The 18,863-nt window shown below is 42.7% G+C and overlaps 1 protein-coding gene across 1 annotated transcript in view; it reads left to right on the top strand.

The window, feature by feature from the left end:
• The window catches only part of BRE (brain and reproductive organ-expressed (TNFRSF1A modulator)), a 352,293-nt gene that overhangs the window by 262,373 nt on the left and 71,057 nt on the right, over positions 1 to 18,863 (top strand). The window contains exons 8-10 of the mRNA XM_006767439.2: positions 8,312 to 8,411; positions 11,737 to 11,807; positions 14,372 to 14,454. Coding sequence (XP_006767502.1) covers positions 8,312 to 8,411; positions 11,737 to 11,807; positions 14,372 to 14,454 — 254 coding nt within the window. The remainder of the gene's footprint in view (positions 1 to 8,311; positions 8,412 to 11,736; positions 11,808 to 14,371; positions 14,455 to 18,863) is intronic.

Genomic DNA, 18,863 nt, shown 5'->3' with positions numbered 1-18,863 from the left:
ATGTCCCATACTAGGCATTAGACTCCTGAAGAGCACGGATGGTTTTGTTTTACCTTCCTGTTGTCCATAGTCCCTCTCAAATAGTCAGAGACCTAATGCCTTTGGGATGGGAAACATTTGCTTTAAACACACCCTCCCTCATTCCCCGTCTCCCAGATTATTCTTATGCAATCGTGAAAACTGCTAATGCAGAAAATAATTTACAATCCCAGTTTTACTATTTCTAGTTTTAAAACCTTGGGGAAGTTATCCATCTCAGGCCTCAGTCTTCTCATCTCTACAATGAGTGTATTGACACCTGCTACCTACTTTGTAAGGCTATTGTAAAAAGCCAACTGAACAGCACTTTGGAAACAAATTGTCAAGTCCTATGTACCAGGGTTATCTCATCCTCTGTGTGTGTACACATGCATGCGTGCAAGCCCAGCTCCAGCTCCCTACGTATTAGCTCATTGAGCAGAGAGACCATAAACAGCATTAGACAGTAATGTCAGTGATATCAGTGAGCAGGAATCAGGTGGGTACCCTTCTCTGTCCTAGTCAGGCTGAGGGATGTTTCCAATTCTCTGCATCTTCCTTTGACCACCATTAAAACCTGTGTGCAATGAGGAGATGGAAGTTAGAAAAATGCTTATGGGTTTAGTCTGGTAACTATTATAGGCATTATTTTGTTCCAGCTTTATTGAAGTAAAATTTACAAAATTGTAGGATATTTAAAATGTGCGTGATGATTTGTTATATGTATGTGTTGATCGTTTTCAGTAAACATGTTTTAAAGGTAATTCCTAGGAAAAGTAACCTCTACATGTTAATAGCAGAGCAGGAAAGTCATTCATTTGGAGCCTCAGCCTTGACTGGTTTTGAAATAGTTCCACTTCTTAAAGAAGTTGTGATGGAATCAACTTTAAGTAATAGGCCAAGGATCAAAATGCAACAAGGGGGGCCCTGCTGGGGAGCTCCTTCCCAAGGTTGTGGGTTCAATCCCCAGTAAGAGCACATACAGGAAACAACCGATGAATGTATAAATATGGAGCAACAAATCAGTTGTTTTCTCTCTCTCTCTCTCCCCCCCCCCAAATTTAAAAAAATTTTTTTAATACAACAAGAGAAAAAAGGCTTTTTTCTTTCTTAGCCTGTTCATCTTGCGTGGCCGGGTCCATCATAAATAGTTCATACCAAATCCTAGTAGAACATCTGCTAAGATTGTTGTTTTAGGGAGCTTACTTTAAATGCTTTCCACATGCTAACAATTCTGCTGGTGGACATCTGTTAAGAATACTGTCCCTTAAAGGCTTTTTTGAGATGTTAACAAACTTAAAATACACATATCTGAGCAAAAACTTGGTTAGTGTTCGTGTCATTAGATGTATTCTGTTTGCAATTACAATATTCCCATCTTGTGAATTGCTTTCAGTGTAGCTTCCTTGCCTGCATTCCACTTCCTCTCTGTTGGAACGCGGTCCTCTGGCCTTCAGAGTTCTTCCAGGTTTCCAGGGGTTCACTTGCCTGGAATGAAAAAGGCTCCAATCATTCAGTTCAGGTACCTAAATAAGTTTAATAAATGTTTCTGGAGGCAGCCTCGGGCACTCAGTCAGCCCAAGCATCTGCCTGAAACACCCAAGCTGGAAGGAGACTGATGAATCGGTACATGTGGGACCAGATGGCAGGGCCTGACCAGGACTCAGAAGTCACAAAAGTGTAACTGAAGACCTGACAGTGGGTAGATTTAGGTCAGAGAGACCTGGATTTCGATGCCTCTCCACCATTTACCACCTACGTGACCTTAGGGAGGTTGTGTTGTTTCTCTAAGCTCCGGCCTTCTCATCTGTAAAATGGGTCCACACCTTTCTCATAGGTGTGTGTGAAGAAGAGATGATATCGTATAGGCAAAGCACCTAGTACAGTGGCTGTCCATAGTGCTCCGAAAATGGAGCCATTATTCACTGCTCCATTCTGTGGAAATGTCATTTTCCAGCTAAATTCCTCATATTGTCTTTTAAACTCTCTTCATGTATACTGTGCCTAAGCAAAGAGAAGATTTGAATTATTCATATAGTATGCATTCACATTTTTAAATTATTCTATTTAATAATTCCATGACCTTCTAAGTAATTTAACTTAGCAATTTCAACTTCTTTAGACTTTGTTCCAGAGGAACATTTTCTGAGTGTTTAATCATATTTATCATTGTCTCAGAACATTTCCATATTTATATGTCCCTCTAAAAATGGGAAACAAGACATGGAATACGGTATTCCACTGCCGAGTAGACCTGGCGGTAGACCACTCTAACCGAAGACGTGGTCTGTGCCATGAGTGTGTTTAGTGGAAATACAGACCTAATATGGCCAGGCCTACATCCATGCTTCAGGGAACCTCTCGTTGAGTTTCACTTGGAAAAGGACAGAGGCTTTGGAACCAGAAAGACAGTGATTCAGTCCCATTCCTGCAACTTGTTGAGTAATCTTGGAAAAGATGCTTAGATTCTTAGAACCTCAGTTTCTTCATCTGTAAATTGGGCTAATTAAGTCTATTTGGCAGAGTTGTTAGGAGGTTTAGAAATAATGAAATGCCCATTAGAGTGCCTGGCAAAGTGGATCCTCAATAAATTAACAGTGACTTTTGTTTTACTGTAATGGCTCTCCTGGCAGGCCACCAGGAAGCACACGCTGACGTTGTAGAGTTGCCCAGATTCTTGAAGGCCTGGCATTCTTCTGCCTTGCGGGGAATTAACAGTGGTGCCCTAGTTCAGACTGGGAAACTTGAGACCTTACACAGAATTAGGCATGCAGTTAGTGCTTGTTGAATTGAAGGCTCACCTTTCCTTAGGATTTCTCTTAACTTGGGGGCTAGTGGACGCTTGTGCCCATCTACCACCTGGAAGTTCCCTGTTCCCATGCTTCAGCCTCCAACACTCCCCTGAGTCATACTGTGGAGGAGGCAACTCAGACCCGATTCCGAAGCCAAGCAGGACACTAAGGCTGGTCAGTGTCTCTGACAGCGCCTTCACGTCCCCCTTGATGTGGAGCACTCAAACCAGAGGCATGTTAGAGTAAAGGCTCGCTCCGCTCAGAGTGCTGGTGCTATTTGAATACTAATGTGACTCTGTTACTCTAACCCTTTAACCCCCCAAGAGAGATGGGTCTTTGAGAATGGTGTTATCCCTACTGCCCTGACAAGAAAGTTGAGTAGAATCAAAGGGCACACTTGGCAGAAGCAAGAACTGTAATTGAGAATCACTGCCCTCAGGTTTGCCAACTCTGGTTTGCTCGATTTGGCCAGCAAGGTTAGAACCTGCTCAGGGAGGAGAGAATTGCTGTCAAAATCAAAACCCCATTGTCCCAAGTCAGGCTTTCAGACAGGCTGACTCCACGTCGTTTTCATGTCCAAATGCTGAAAAACATTTCCTTTCTGCTGCCTCACTGCAGCCAAGGCGTCTTCAGTATCAGAGATGCTCTATTTGCAAACAGAGCAGGGTTCACAAAGGGCTGCGTTCGCTGTGTAACAGACAGTTCTTATATTTGACTTTTAGAGCCAATGCGACGGGGAGTGTTTTTCTGGTTACCTTTTGGTCTGTGTAACCCCACTGCTGGAAAGGCTTCTCAAACTCTGGCTTTGTCCTTCTGATGCATAGCTACAGTTTCAGTTCCAAGGATTATCAGCTAATTTCCTATTTCATTTCAGTCCAGAAAGAGATAGTACTCTCTCAAAACAACCCTTTTCCCCACTTTCTCCTCCCAAGTTCAGCCTGCGACTGCCACACCAATGGACTTTTCCTCACCTTTCCCCGCTTTCCCACTGCACCGCTCTAGAGATCAGAGGAATCTAGAGCAAGTGGTCCCTTTCATCTCCTCCTGCCCCGCCCCAGCCCCAGGCCAGCCCCTGATGGGTAAGTCAGGATCAGCCCTGCTTCCTGGGGATAGCCCAGTGAGCCTGGAATCTCTGCTTGGAGGGAGTCGTCAGTTGTACATGCTCAGCCCCATGTATTTTGATGCACGAATGCTGAATAATTAGAGATCACAAGGTCTTACCTCCATCTTGTACCCTTTAAAAACATAATAGCTCCTTTATTTTATGGCACTTAACTCTGTTTATTCAGTGTGATCAGGGCAGCATCCAGGCTGTAGCGAGCTGTTAAATATTTACCCACGAGGCGGATATTTATACATGAATCAGCAGCAGTTATCAGCGTGTGACGCTGGAAGTCAGGTTCAGTACCCTCACAAGCCAAGGAACTACCGCACCGAGTTCCATACAGGGCAAAAGGTGTCCTTTGAAAAGACACTTTCACTTAAAATATCCTTTACACCAAGCATGTCAAACTCAAAGGCGAACACGGGACAAATAAACACGGTTTAAGTGTATGTGGGCCACAAAAAAACAAAAGCTTCAATTTTCATAGAAACGTAGGTTTATTTCAATAGAGACATGCTGAATACAAAAGGCTGAAATAAGTGAGTAATCATTAACATAAAATTATGTTACTTGGGGGCTAGTGGACGCTTGTGCCCATTTTAATAAAAATTAATATTTTTTTCTTGAACATTTACTTACCAGGCACTGAATAACTGCACAAATTAATAAGCGTAAAGCAAATAAACCTATTTTTCTTGTTCTCTGAAAGCGAAATATTTCCTGTTGTGCACACCAAACAAGTCAGTGCAAGACTAATGACGTGGCAATCGGCTGCTAAAGTATTTGCTGCTAGTATTAGTGGAGAGAAATGTGTGCCTGCATTAAGGTGTGTAAGGGAAGTGAATGCAACACGATTATAGCAATCAGTCATTAGCGAATGTAGTTCGTTATTAAAAATTATGTATAACAGGATATTGTAAAAATTAAGTTACAAAATTTTATTAAAACGTTTCTTACATACTGTTATATTGGCTGGGCCGCAAAAATACCTGAGGACCGCGAGTTTGACAGGCTTGCTTTACAGTATCTGCTTTAGCTTCACACATTGAGGTTTACCCTACATAGCCGTCAAAGTCATTCACAGTCACTCATCAGAGCCAGACAGGACAGAGCGGCTGGTCCCTCACATCCAAGATTCGGTGGATCCAGTGGTTTGATGGTTGGGTTGCAGAGCTGAAGGAATGGGAGAGGAAAGCTTGCTCTGCTGCCCTGTGGAAAACAGGGGAGATGGGCTGCCCATCACAGTGCCTGCTCTAGTGATGGTCCAAGGGCTGCTGGAAGCCCATAGTCTCATTGGGATTCCAGCCCAGCTCACTGTGGCCCTTTGTAGATGAAAACTCCCTCGCTCTCGGGGAGGCAGGTGATTCGGCAGACACAGCATGACCCAGGCAACAGGCAGGCCTGGGTTCAGATCTCAGCTTACCATTTTCTAGTTGTGCGAACCCAGGGGAATTTCTTCTGCTCGCTGAGCCTCGATGTCTTTACCTATAAAATTACAGTGATAATTCCTGCGTCATTGAATTGTGGGGAGGATTAAATTAGATTATGGAAAGCACCTAGGAACAAGTGTTAATCTTGATCATCACAAAAGTGGACTACAGAGAGATGGGCCTGGTCTCGGGGCTTCTCTGCACCTCTGCTTTTGTCTGTCATTACAGGTCATGTTTGGTTAATGGCTGTATTTCCAAAGCAGAGAGAGTTTCCTGTTTTGAGGATTACCTACAGACTATTTCAATCCTTACTAGTATATTCAGTTTAATGAATACTTAAGAACTTATCCTGTAATATTTTATGCAGGTCAAAGTCCATCACAGTTAATTCTAGGGAATTGTCCAATTTTTTTATTTTCTTGGAATTTTAGTTTGCTCAGGATTGTTGCTCTGAGTAAGCTGCAAGAAGCCTGGGTCTTGGTATTCTCTATGTCATACAGATATTTCACCAGTAACTATAGGATGTAAATATTGAATTTCTTTTTCTTGTTCTATAGAATTTTCTTCTTATTGGTTTTTCATCCCTGGTTACATGTGTGCCCTCTGTGTACTTTTTAATGCAAAAGACAGGCTACAAAGCCTTTTTTCCAATCCTCAAGAAGTCACAGGAGTCTTCCTGCCCTCATCAGAGTCTAGGCTAAACCTGACCCAGTGTCCCCTCTGCAAGAGCAAATGGGAGCGATGCTCTTGCTGGTTCTCTGCAGTGGCAGAGTGGATGACTCATAATGTCACACTTAGTCCAGGGCTGCCATCGCTCCCTCAGTTGTCAGAGTTGTGCTTTTCAGGTATCATCTGAGTAGAAAAAGGCAATGGCGGATGGTTCTACTCATCTTGACTCCTCACATCACCTGGAATTTTATGTGTTTGTGGGTTTTCATCCCCATAAACAAACAAAAATAATGCTCATTTTTACCAGAAAGTTTAATTTCAGAAGTTTGTAGTCAGCCGGAAGACAAGCTGGTCTGGAGCCCTTTCAGTAGTTATGTGGATTGTTTCCGATGTCATAAGCTCTAGACTGAGCCTGTCGGCTCCAGACTACATTGGGACAAGTTTCTAGACCAGCAGTTCTCAACCTGTGGGTCTCGACCCCTTTGGCGGTCCAACGACCCTTTCAAAGGGGTCGCCTAAGACCATCCTGCATATCAGATATTTACATTACAATTCATAACAGTAACAACATTACAGTTATGAAGTAGCAACGAAAACAATTTTATGGTTGGGTCATAACATGAGGAACTGTATTTAAAGGGCCAGAAGGTTGAGAACCACTGTTCTAGACTGTTACTGTGAACTGTTTTGCTTCCACTTGCAATCATTTTTTTTTAATGTATTTCAGAGAAGAAGGGAGAGCGAAAGAGAGATAGAAACATCAATGATGAGAGAGAATCATTGATTGGCTGCCTCCTGCATGCCTCACACTGGGGATTGAGCCTACAACCTGGGCATGTGCCCTGACCAGGAATTGAACCGTGACCTCCTGAGTCATAGGTTGATGCTCAACCACTGAACCACACCAGCTGGGCTCATTTACAATCTTGTAGTTGTGGGGACTTGAGTAATGAATAATCACAGCATGAAGGTATTTTAGGGGTCTTTTTGTATTCCATAGTATTATAGAGAGTGTTTAGGGGTTATGGAAACATATAGTACATTAAAATAAAATTCAAATAAGAAAAACAAATTAAGATCAGAGGAAAGTAAGAGTAGGAAAGATGAAATCAAGGTGAAGGCTATATGAAATGCATGCTGTAAGGCTCTGAACAATTTTTTTAATCATCATATGCTGGTTAATTTAAACTAGAAAGGAATCTTCATGAAAGTCCATGGGAACTATTACTGGATCACCGCTGGGTCTTAGTTCTTAGATCAGTGATTTTTCTCTGTTTGTTATTGTTTTGTTTTTCTTTTTTTTAGATAGGTGATGTTTTAATTGTACCTTCTAGTATAGATGAATTGAATATCAACATTTATTTGAACTAGTTGCAAACTTCCTACCCTTGTTGGCCCACAGACATAGGACCAGGTAGCACAGTATTTCAGAAAATGTTTAATTAGTTGGCACAAATTGAGAGATTAAATCATCTGGATTGCTGGCTTCACTTGAAAAATTAGGATATGGTCAGACCAGGCTCATGTTCCTACATGTCTGAGATCAGCTGGAGTTGAGTGGTAGAGAGCCCTTTCCACTCACTTACATCCCCTGCCTGGGCTGGGTAGACCCTAGAGTTTGCATCGCCTGCCCTAGACCACCTGCCTCACACTAAAAATGAAAGTAAAGCCCAAACGAGGCTGCCTAAGGCAACAAAGCTGGTCACCACAGAATCGGCGCCTTCAGTGCAGTGTCATGATGTTGCATTAGTTCAGTTTAGTGTCCTTCAGGTGTTTAATGGATGACTTACCTTTGCCCAGCACTGAATTAGGCATAATGAAGAGTATAAAAGTCTGTGTTTCAGTAATGGGTACAACCCATTAATGTTGGTAAGACATTTATCCATGCCAATTAAAATTTGCTAATTCTTACTGTTGTGTGATAGGATCATTAGTATTATTAATCATTAGTTTTAGTCATGTATAACATGAGCATACTGATTTAACAAAATGGATTGAGATACAAATCTATAATAAAAAAACATAATATTGCTAATTAGACTGGACAGCCAAACAGTGGAATGACCATCCAGACAACCTTCCTGACGAAGCCAGGACCGCAGGGGCAGAGCCCCTTGCACGAATTTCGTGTACCGGGCCTCTAGTGTAATCATAAAGCAAAGCCCGTATTCCCACCATCGTTAATTCAGGCAGTTGGTGGGCAGACCTTGATAAGAGAAGCCAAGTCTGTTTGGGGTATCACTTCTTCAATGGCTTGAGCCCTAAAAAGAGTGTCCACTGTGCTCTTATCCTTTCAGTGCACTTGGCGGCTCCTCAGCTCTTCACATTCCAGCTTTTCCAGGAGGAGGATGTCTCATTGATTACGTCCCTCAAGTATGCCACCTGCTCACCAACAAGGTAAAGGTAACCCCCTTGTGAGGCCCTCCTCCAGGGTAGCCCGCACCCAGCACCATCCCACTGAGCAGGCACCACCCTCCTCACTCCATCTTCTTAATTTCCACCTCCATCTAACAGCGGCCTTTCCTACTTTGAGTTACGATTTATCCGTTTCTCTCACTATTTCTTTACCCACTTTCTTCCTTTTCTAGGGATTCTGACCACCTGTTTCACTCTTATCTTTAGCTTTTAAATTTGCATCTCCCCTTTCTTGAATTTCCTTTATGTCCTAATTATTTGCTAAATCCACACCTCCTCAATGGCTTAAAATTGTTCAACTCCTTCATCTTCTTGTAGTCCATGCGTGCATGTGAGTATGTATTTGTGTGTGTGTTTGTCTCCCGTTAATATTTGGGTAATTCTCTGGAGCTGCCTTCATCTCCTGCTGCTTTTCTGTACTTCATGTGTTCATAGTCAGTTCTTGATTCTCCCTGTCATGTCTCAGAGCCATTTGCCAGATTCCTGATCCTAGAGGCAAGGTTTTCAGGTCAGCTGGGCTGTGGCCAGGCTCATCAGATTATCTAAAGCTTTCTGTTAGCTGCATTAATGAGCCATTACAAGTAGCTGTGTTTGCATTAATGGTTGTTGTCAGATATCTTCAGGAAGTATGTCCAGCCAGTGTATGTAGCTAAAAACTGGAGATGTTAATCCACAAGGAATACTGACTTTCTCCTACGTGGACTGACTCCGTTTGCTTAATTCCCAAAGTGTTGTTTTCTTTGCTCCTATTGATTGGTTCACATTGCCTTGAAAAATAAATCTTTTGTTTGTCTTTCATTCAAAAGATAACTCAGCTAAAAAAAAAGAAAAAAGCTCATCTCTACATAGAAAATATCTTAAGAGCAGTACATAATATTTCAGAGGCGTCAATATTATTTTTTAAAATGTCAGAGAAATGAAAACCTGGCAACTCTGCAGGCTGTGGGCTTGGCTCGGATTCCAGGGTATTTAACTTTCACTGAGGGGCTGCTTTTTATTGGACCAAATTCCCAGCCTCTACCTTCCTATGGAGCTGATCAGCAGACAGCCTTCTTACTTACATCGTGGGACTTTGCACTGCCTCCCAACCTGTGTCCCAGGATTACGGAGAAGAATGCAAACTTGGTCTTCCAAACTGAGTAGAAAGCCTTTTTAAAGCTCTCCAATTGAGATTAATTTCTAGTCATACATTTTTCTCAAAAAAAAAAAAGTATAATACATTTCCCCAGAAATACAAGAATCAGTTTGTTTTTCTTATTTGGTTTCCTTTCATTAATTTTACTTGTCTTTTAAAATTGATGTTCTTCTGCCTGCTACTAACGAGGACAGCATGGCTGCTTTTAGAAACAATCTCTTCTAATGAATTTCCATAATTACGTTGGAATCTATCTTTATAGCCAGTTTTGTTGTGGGTTTCTGTTAAAATGGTTTTCTGTTTTTAAAATCAAGTGTACAGAACTGTTTTCATCCCCTTTCTAAACAAAGCCACTTAAGCAAACTTATCATCTGTTTTTCTTTTCCCAAAATAACATTTCTGATCCTGCAGAGTAAGCACTGTTTTTATAAATTGACATAAACCCCCATTATATAAATAGAACTGTTTTACTTTTAAAGGGTACAACATGGCTATCAGTACCAATTGTGTCAAGGTTATTTCAAGCACTTTATCTCAAGCTTTTGTGAGCCATGGAAACACATTGTGGCCACAGCCAATATAAACAATTTGGGGGGTCCCTTTCTCCCACTGTTTCTTGCAGCCATTAGAGGGAACGTATTTTTGTGTTAGAAGCTTATGGGTAAATAATTAACTTTCAGATAGATGCCTAGCTTTCTGAGTTCACAGGTGTGTGTTTTTTTTTCTTTTCATTTTTTAAATATATTTTTTATTGTTGATAGTATTACAGATATCTCCCATTTCCCCTTACCTCCCCCCCGGGTCTTCACTACCTTATTGCCTGTGTCCATGAGCTGTGCATATAAGTGTGTAATTTCTTTGGTTTATCACAATTTTTAATAGAAACTGTCATTTGGGGATAACAAGGAAAAATGAAAAGGTAAAATAAATTCCTTATTCTGGATATTAGGATTTTAAAAAAAAGAATTAAGCATTATCCTGCCTTTTCAATAGGAGGTATAGTTCAGGATAACCAAATCATTTTATTTGGTAAGAAATTCAGAATTCCAGCTGATAAAATGCAGAAGAAATGACAGAATTCAAAAATCACCCATTTTTTCAGGCCCTAATGAAAGAATTGATTCAGATAAGCATCTCCAACAGATACTGAAACCATGAGTGAAAAGTTATGGGGAGCTAGATCTTCACAAGCTGCAAGAGGTGTACCCATAGATTACTCACTGTGATAATCTGGCTGTCATCACCTGAACCAGTGATCAAACCCAGTATTAATTTTCTTGCCAAAAATATTTAACCTGAATCTAATCACATCTTTAGCTCTGACTTTCTTTTTTTTAAAAAAATATATATCTTTATTGATTTTAGAGAGGAAAGGAGAGGGAGAGAGAGATAGAAACATCAATGATGAGAGAGAATCATTGATTGGCTGCCTCCTGCACACCCCCTACTGGGGATCGAGCCCGCAACCTGGGCATATACCCTTGGGCAGAATCGAACCTGGGATCCTTCAGTCCGCAGGCCAACGCTCTATCCACTGAGCCAAACTGGCTAGGGCTAGCTCTAACTTTCAATTTATAGGAAATACAGAGGGTAGTGGGAAAAGGAAAGAACTAGAGAATCTAGAATGCAGAACGTTCTACAACACAACTTGCCCAATCGCTTTGGAAAGTCATTGTCATACACTAGTATGCATGTGCAGGTACACACACATGACACATGGCCACACCCCTAGCAGGCACTATTCTAGATGAAAAGCCTTTTTAAACTGACTGATTCCCTGCTTTAACAAAATGTTTTGGGGACAACTGGGAACTTTTGAAGATGGACAGGATTCCACATGAATTCAAAGAATGATCGCTGAATTTGTTGGGTATGATAATGATATTGTGGTTATGCAGGAAAATGTCTTGTTTTTTAGAGATGCATGTTGAAGTATTATGGCGAACTATCACACTGTCTCTAATTTTCTTTGAAATGTTTCAGTAACATTGATTGATAGATTGATAGGCAGGTAGATGGCTGGATGAAGCAAGAAGACAAAATATTCACAGTTGCTGAATATATGTGGCGGGACTATGGTTGTTCATTTCACTATTTTTTTTACTTCTCTGAATCTTTGAAACTTTTCCTAATAAAGCAGTACAGTGTCTCAGCTTTGGGTTCCTTTTCCAGGTGCAATATGTGATCCAGGGATACCACAAAAGAAGAGAGTATATTGCTGCTTTCCTCAGCCACTTCGGCACGTGAGTCCTCCTTTGTTGCACACTTTGTCAGCAGTGCCCTCGCGTTCTGATGGCCCTGATGTGAGCAGCAGTCAAAAATCACTGCTCTAAGAGCTAAGACACAACGTCAATCCAGAAATAGTTTCCAGAACTTTCATGGAGATTTCCTTTTCAGTTTAAATTAACTAGCACATGGCTATTAAAAGAAATTGCTCATATATTTTATTCTTTTTTGGTATGTTGCTTCCACTAAAACTTCCAGGAAGATTTTTTTAGCTTCTTTAGCAGATAACAAAATGAAATATCTTCCCTGACGCAGCAGCAGGGGAGCCCCGCACACAGCAGGAAGGGTGCAGCCTACACGCTCCTGCAGAGCCCTTTCCAGCTTGCAGAGCACTGTCACCTCCCTCAGCTCATGGGCGTGAGGCGGCGAACCGGGCAGGAGGAGTGACACATCTTACTGATAAACCCTGCAGCTCTGAGAAGTCACACAGGGGGAGAGACCCAGGGTGGGACCCGGCTTCTCAGGGTCGGGTCTCTGGGCAGGACCCCACTCCCGACCTTGCCACACGGATGACTCCCGCTTGGGATTAGAGTCGGAAGAAGGCACTGGAGGGCAGAGGGGCAGCATGGAACTGCAGTGACAGGGCGGGCCTGACCCGCTGCTGCCCTGTGTTCGCCCCTTCCTTCCTTCAGGGGCCAGGGGCCGTGTGCTGTGTAGCTCCGTCCTCTGCGTCCCCACACTGGTGGCAGAGGCCTTTCCGAGCTTCTGCTCAGAAGGGAGGGATTGCTCTTTCCTCGCAGGCTGCTCTGACGATGCCTTGTTCTACCCATTTGGGGGAGATGGAGCGCTAGGGTTTCCTAGTCTGGGTACAGCCCACCATATTCCAGAGAAGGTTTATAAATACATGAAAATACAGTAGTACATAATTAAAATTTTAAACAAGTAAATGAAGAAACTGGGACAAAAGGGAAGTGGAAATAGGAAAGAGTAAATGAAATAAGGTTGGCCATCCCATGAGTCTTTAATTCTTAAGATTTTTTTCAACTTTATTTGTGAGCATTTTGAGAAAGTACTTATGATACAAACAGTAGTTAATAAATGACTATTGGTTTGTGAGTAAGATCATCTTTAGTATATATAATTGAAAATGTAGAAGCCAGCACAGACCTCTAAAGTACACGTGTCCCAGGTTGCATGCCCCACCTCACTCCATTGTTGTACAAGAAAAATATGAAAATTGTATTTACATTTGTTTTTAAATCTTATCCTTTTAAATGTACATTTTTGCATATGTTTTATTATGCATATAATACAGTAATACCTGTATAAAACTACTAAATTATATATAGATATTACTATAATACTGGACTAAATAGGGTGGTGAAAAGGTAGATTTACAGTTGTGAGTACATGAAACACAGAATTTATTCTTGTATTATTATGTATTAATTTTTGTATTATTTTCCATACAAACAACTATAAGCCTACTTTTGCCCCACCATGTTACATGATGAAGAGGCGTCTCTGTTGGTTTTTGCTTACGGGATATAGGACCTAAAAAGTTTATATCAGTGTTGTAACATAATGAATAGTTATAAGTTCATGAAAAAAGTATAAACTGTTGAATAAGATTGTTGATTAAGTCAGAAAATCTGAATGATAGGCACATGGTCTTTGAGCTCATCACGTAGCCTTCAGTGTCTGAGTTCCTTTAGCTTTACAGTGGGTGCAGCTGTTCCTTCATGTTAGTACTTAGACGGGCGGCCATCAATATTAATGGTCTGATTGGCCTGACTCAGCCAGGAAAAGGCTTCTCTGAGGACAGCAGAGGCCTTCTGTGTGTGGAAGAGAACATCGATCCTGTCTGGGTGTGCGGGTAGTGCTGTCATGGTGTGACATTCCCCACGCTCTCAGCTCTGGAGGAAATGGCCAGGTGAGCCCACCGAACCCTTCCAGGACCCTCCACAGTCTGAAGCTGCTCTCCCACCTGAGCCCAGTGTCTACCCAGCCAGCATTGCCGCTTTGTCCTGCACCTGGTGGGGAGGGCAGGGGCACAAGTGAAGGATTCTGAGTGCCTTGGAAGAAAATGACCTATAACCCTGAATAGAGTAGCACTGCCATTGCTCACTGCTGCTCAGTGCCTAAGTGGAAGTGGGACTCACGACCACTGTAGGACGGTGGTGTTCCTGCTGCCCTGATCCCAATCTGTCCTTTACTCACCACTAGCAACAGACATTTGCATAGCACTCTATGCTTTAGCTTGTTTGGTGTTCACAGCCCTGCAAAGAACTTTGGAAATATTCTTAAGTTTGTTTTACAGATGAGGAAACTGAGGCTCCAAAGGTTAAGTGATTTGCCTGCAATCATAATAGATAATCAATGGCAAAGCTGTCACTTAAACTAGCTGCTGTCATTCCAACTCTGCATCCTTCCATGGTAGCACTCACTCACCCTAATGCATCTTGGATTCAGTAACCCTGACTTCATGAATATGTTCTTTACTTGGTTCTATTTTCTTTTATACCTTATTTTTATAAGCGTTTTTGTTTGTGTGTGTGTGTGTATGTTTTTTATTACTTAGAGGTGTCGTGGAATATGATGCAGAAGGCTTTACAAAACTCACCCTGCTGCTGATGTGGAAAGATTTTTGTTTTCTTGTACACAGTGAGTATACTTTTGCTATTAGCATGTCAGCATGCATTTGAAAATGTGCTTAACCACATGCAATAATGAGTATGAGAACCTTTAGTGTCCTGATCTGGTTTCTTTTATTTTAGTATATTTACTGCATGGTTTGAAAGAGAAATATCTCTAGACCGGCGGTTCTCAACCAGATGTAATTATCCCCTTAGGAGACATTTTTCTGAAGACATTTTGGATTGTCATGATTTGGGAAAGGAGTGTCAGGGGAGGTTGTTGTTGCTACTGGCATTTAGATGATGGAGGTCAAGGATATTGCTAAACATCCTACAATGCACAGGGCAGTTCTCCCACACCTAAAAAACAACCCCCAAAAAATCATTGTGTGCAAAATATCAATAGTGCTGAATTTAAGCAACTCTTCCCAAGACAGATTCCTGTTTCCCAGAATCTTTCCAGTGTCAGGTCTCACATCTTTCAGGATTACTCAGAACACACTTGCTTTGATCATTTGGTTATCATCCTTATTGAGTTAAGAGTCTACAACTTGGATAATATATATTATATATCTTAAAGGTGAAACAATGTTTTAATGTATTCCCAACCTTGCTTTTCAGTTTTATTCCACAGAGTAGGTGTATTTCAATGTTTGTTGTATTACATTAATCAGCTAGTCAGTAAGTGTTGGTCGAACTTTCTCTTGATGGATAATTTGGAGTCTCTTTTGTTTATTTCTTTGTTTTATAAGAACCAGTGACACACGGTGCCAGGTTCAAGTTGCAAGGAATCATTGCTCAGATTCTTTATTCTTTATTAATTTGGTGTGCAAGTCGCTCAGTCTTTAAGCTCAAGGCAAATAAGTTCCAGCTCTTTCAAGTCAAGTTATAGAACAGCAGTGGGTTTGGGTTGACTTCACTCAGCAGCTACAACTGCCCTACACCTTAGTAAACTCTCTGGAAGAAAAAAGCTTGGTCCTATGTAGTCAGGCCCTCTGATAGTATAAAGATACTGGATTGGGGAGATGTTTCTTCCCCAGCAGATTGACCTTCTGGTTTGATTTGCTTAGGCTGAAATGGTTCTTAAACTAGTTTGTCTCACCTGACTTCACACCGACAGATAGTAAGGGAAGAAGCACTAAGATGTCCGTAGGGCGGAGGGAGGAAAGCCTGGAAGATGACTGAGAGTTGGCTGTGGTTGTCAGGAGTGGGTTCTCCCTGCCTTTGTGTGTTTGCCAGGATGACCACCTTGCTGCGCAGCGCTCTGCATTGAGCTCCTGCCTATAGCTGGCCACGCACTGGGACCACCTTTTCCACGCACCTGGAAAATGTCAGCATCACCACTGTGTGTTCACTTTAAGCTCGGGTCTACCTCCAACTTATTACATGACTTTCAAAGCACTCGGACGAGCCTCCCTCTACTTTCGCTTTCCCATACGAACACTGGGGATCTGGTTGTTCAGTCCTGTGGAGACGTCGGCATTTAAAGCTTAACCTACCACGCAGGGCCCTGTGGGAGAGAGAGCCTCACAGTCCACGCCTCCTGCAGTCACCCCTTTGCTCACCATCTTCTGTGGCCATATGAGCACTTCCAGCCCCACGTTTGATTCTGCCTCTGTGTCCCTGCTTTGGTTTGCCTTCTGAGCAATGATTCCTTGGTGAGATCTCACTTCCTATTTGCCATACCCACTCACCCTGCCATCTGATCCCAGTGATTCTAGCCAGTGATTCTAACCCAGCCCCAGATCCTGTTTGCATCCTCAGTTACTTTCATGACTCTGGATGGTTGCCTGGGTGACCAGTCTAGTGTGATTCCCCTCGTCCAGCTCAGCAAGAGGTGTCTGTACCCTGCATCCAAAGGTGGTGGCAAAAGTCCAGTTCTCGCAGAGTGGCTGTGGGAGAGGGACACAGGGAAGGACAACCACAAACATTAAATGAGATGGATGCTTCAGCTAGTTTCTTTATCCCAAAGTGGCATGAAATCTCAACTCTTCCCTGAAACTTACTCTGGTTCCTATCTATGGTTCTACTTTCAAAGAATTGGATGTCAGATTATATCATATATAAGGGAAAAAGATGTCCTTGGCATTGCTTGCTCTAACCTGTGTTTTTTACATGCAGCTCAGGGGCGGCCAGCACGAGTGGAGTCCAGGGAGGAAAGAGCATGCATCGCTCACCTCCTGCCAGCTTTCTCTCTGTGCCTCCAGGGTCACCACTCCTTCCCTTCCTTCGGAAGCTCTTTTCCCAGAGCATTTCCCCGTGGTGCCATCTGTCCAGTACTTCTCCCAGTTCCTCTCCGCCTCCCTGCCTTAGCTTCTCCAAGTCAGATGCCTATGCAAAATCAAGTCCCACGGTCATATTTTCACTAAGTATTGATTATCTTATTCAGAAACACAGAACCCCCAGGCGCTCATGAGAGCAGCGACAGGGACCTTGGATTCGTTTAGTTGACTTCACCAAGTGCTTCCTGAGGCTGCAGTCCCTCCCTCCCCGGCGTTCACTTCTCGTCTCGGCGTCACTGCCCATGTTGGCTCTTCGGGCAGATGAGACCTTGTCTCCGAATCAGGGGACGTGGATGCTGCTCCTGCTCCATCATTAACTCACAGCCTGTCTTTAAATAACTTATTTCCTCCTTTTTGCTTCTTTCTTACATTAGGACTTGCTAATCCGAGCGAAGCTCAGTCGGATATGTGTTTAATTCAGTCATGCAGTTAGGCATCTGACACTTACCTTCCTTTGGAAGCATCTGCTTGTTTGGTTACAACACCCCAGGGACCACTTGTTCCCGTTTTTTTCCATGATGATGGGGATGTGAACACGGGGTGGCAGAGACGTAATGCTAGAACAGTCTATGCAGGGAGTTATTCTGAGAGCTCAAGAATGTGCAAAGGAAGAAGGAAGTGGCTGGCTCCACTACTCCGTGAGCTTGGAGACCTGGCAGGACCCCAAGTAACAACCCTGCTCCTCCTTTACCCCGTTCCACCCAGGCCCTGGAAGAGTGCTGTCCAGAGGGCAGGTGCTGGCAATAATTTGGAGATGTGGATGGTGAGGAAAGAGGTTCTGCTCTCCAGAGAGAGGCGGCTCAGACCCCAGAGTGTGTGGAAGCAGCCATGCCCTCGGGGAAACAGGATGCTTACTCGGGTCTCTCAGGAGATTCGGAATGTCCTGGCATCCCGTGATTCCAGGAGTGGGGTCTGTGGCTGTGATTATGGCCACGGAGCCTTTTTAGCCATTTATTATTCCTTCCTCCATCCATTATCAGTGGATCACAGGACTTGGAGCCACAGTGGGATCAGGGACTTGCTCCATCCAGAAACAGTTTTCCAGACGGGTTCCTGGCCCTCGTGTAAGACCTATTGGTAGCAGTTATGTAATAATTCTGAATTTGATGAGCTGTTTCTCCTCTAGAGGTAGATGTTTCCGTAAGCCAGCAGCTTTTCAGAATGCTGGGTGACGAGAGAACCAGGCAGCAGGCACAGAAACAGAACAAAGGCAACCACTGGGTAACATCAGCAGCTGCACCATATACAAGGGGAGCTGCCTAAGGCAACGGTGCTCTTAGAAAGGAGGGGTTTTGAGATCTGTGACTTCTTATGCAGGAGAGTCTGTGACGATGTGAGGTGCTATCTTCTGTAGTTACCTGTAAGTTTGTGGTAAATGTCCCTTTGTGACATCCAACCTGGACCATTGGCCATATTCCCCTGGTAAAATACCTATTTGACCATTTTGTCTGTTCCATTTCATTTTTCCTCTTCTCTGCCCCTACCCTGATTAACTTAGCAGAGTTCTGAGTTTTCTGAGAACTTACTGTGTGCTCAGTATTGTGCCAGGGACCCCGGGGATATAAGAAAACTAGTGTCCTGGTGCACAGATTCATGCACATTGAAAGGAAATTAATTAGAATAAATATTTTAATACTGCTATTCACCCTTTCTCTATAATAGAAGTGTCAACCAAATTCACAATCAACAATGACAAACACATGCGTGCAATTGGCGCCAGCGAGAGCTTTATATGTATTGCGCATGTGCGAGTCAATTTAGCCTTTTATAGATATGTAGATAACTCAGGCTTGATCTTAAGACACTTGGAGTCTGGGCCAAGGGTTGGCAGATTGTCGCCTGTAGGCCAAATCCCATCCTCAGCCGGTTTTCATGTGGCCCTTGAGCTAAGCTGAATTTTATGTTTTTAAAGGATTGTTAGAAAAAAAATACAAGGACAAAAACTATGTAACAGAGATGGTAAAGCCTAAAATATTTACTCTTTGACCTTTTACAAAAAAACTTGCCAAGGCCCTGGTTTAATTGATGAGAAAAGTGGTTGGATAAAAGTGAAGTACAATGGTGTGTATTTTTTAAACAAATATTTTGTGAGCCTGCCTACTATATGCAAGGCACAAAGTGATATATGGCAGAGATACCTTTATATGATATACTC

This window comes from Myotis davidii, unplaced genomic scaffold, assembly GCF_000327345.1.
Source record: "Myotis davidii unplaced genomic scaffold, ASM32734v1 scaffold238, whole genome shotgun sequence".
In the NCBI taxonomy this organism is placed as follows: Eukaryota; Metazoa; Chordata; class Mammalia; order Chiroptera; family Vespertilionidae; genus Myotis; species Myotis davidii.
This window is presented reverse-complemented; position numbering and strand designations above follow the sequence as displayed.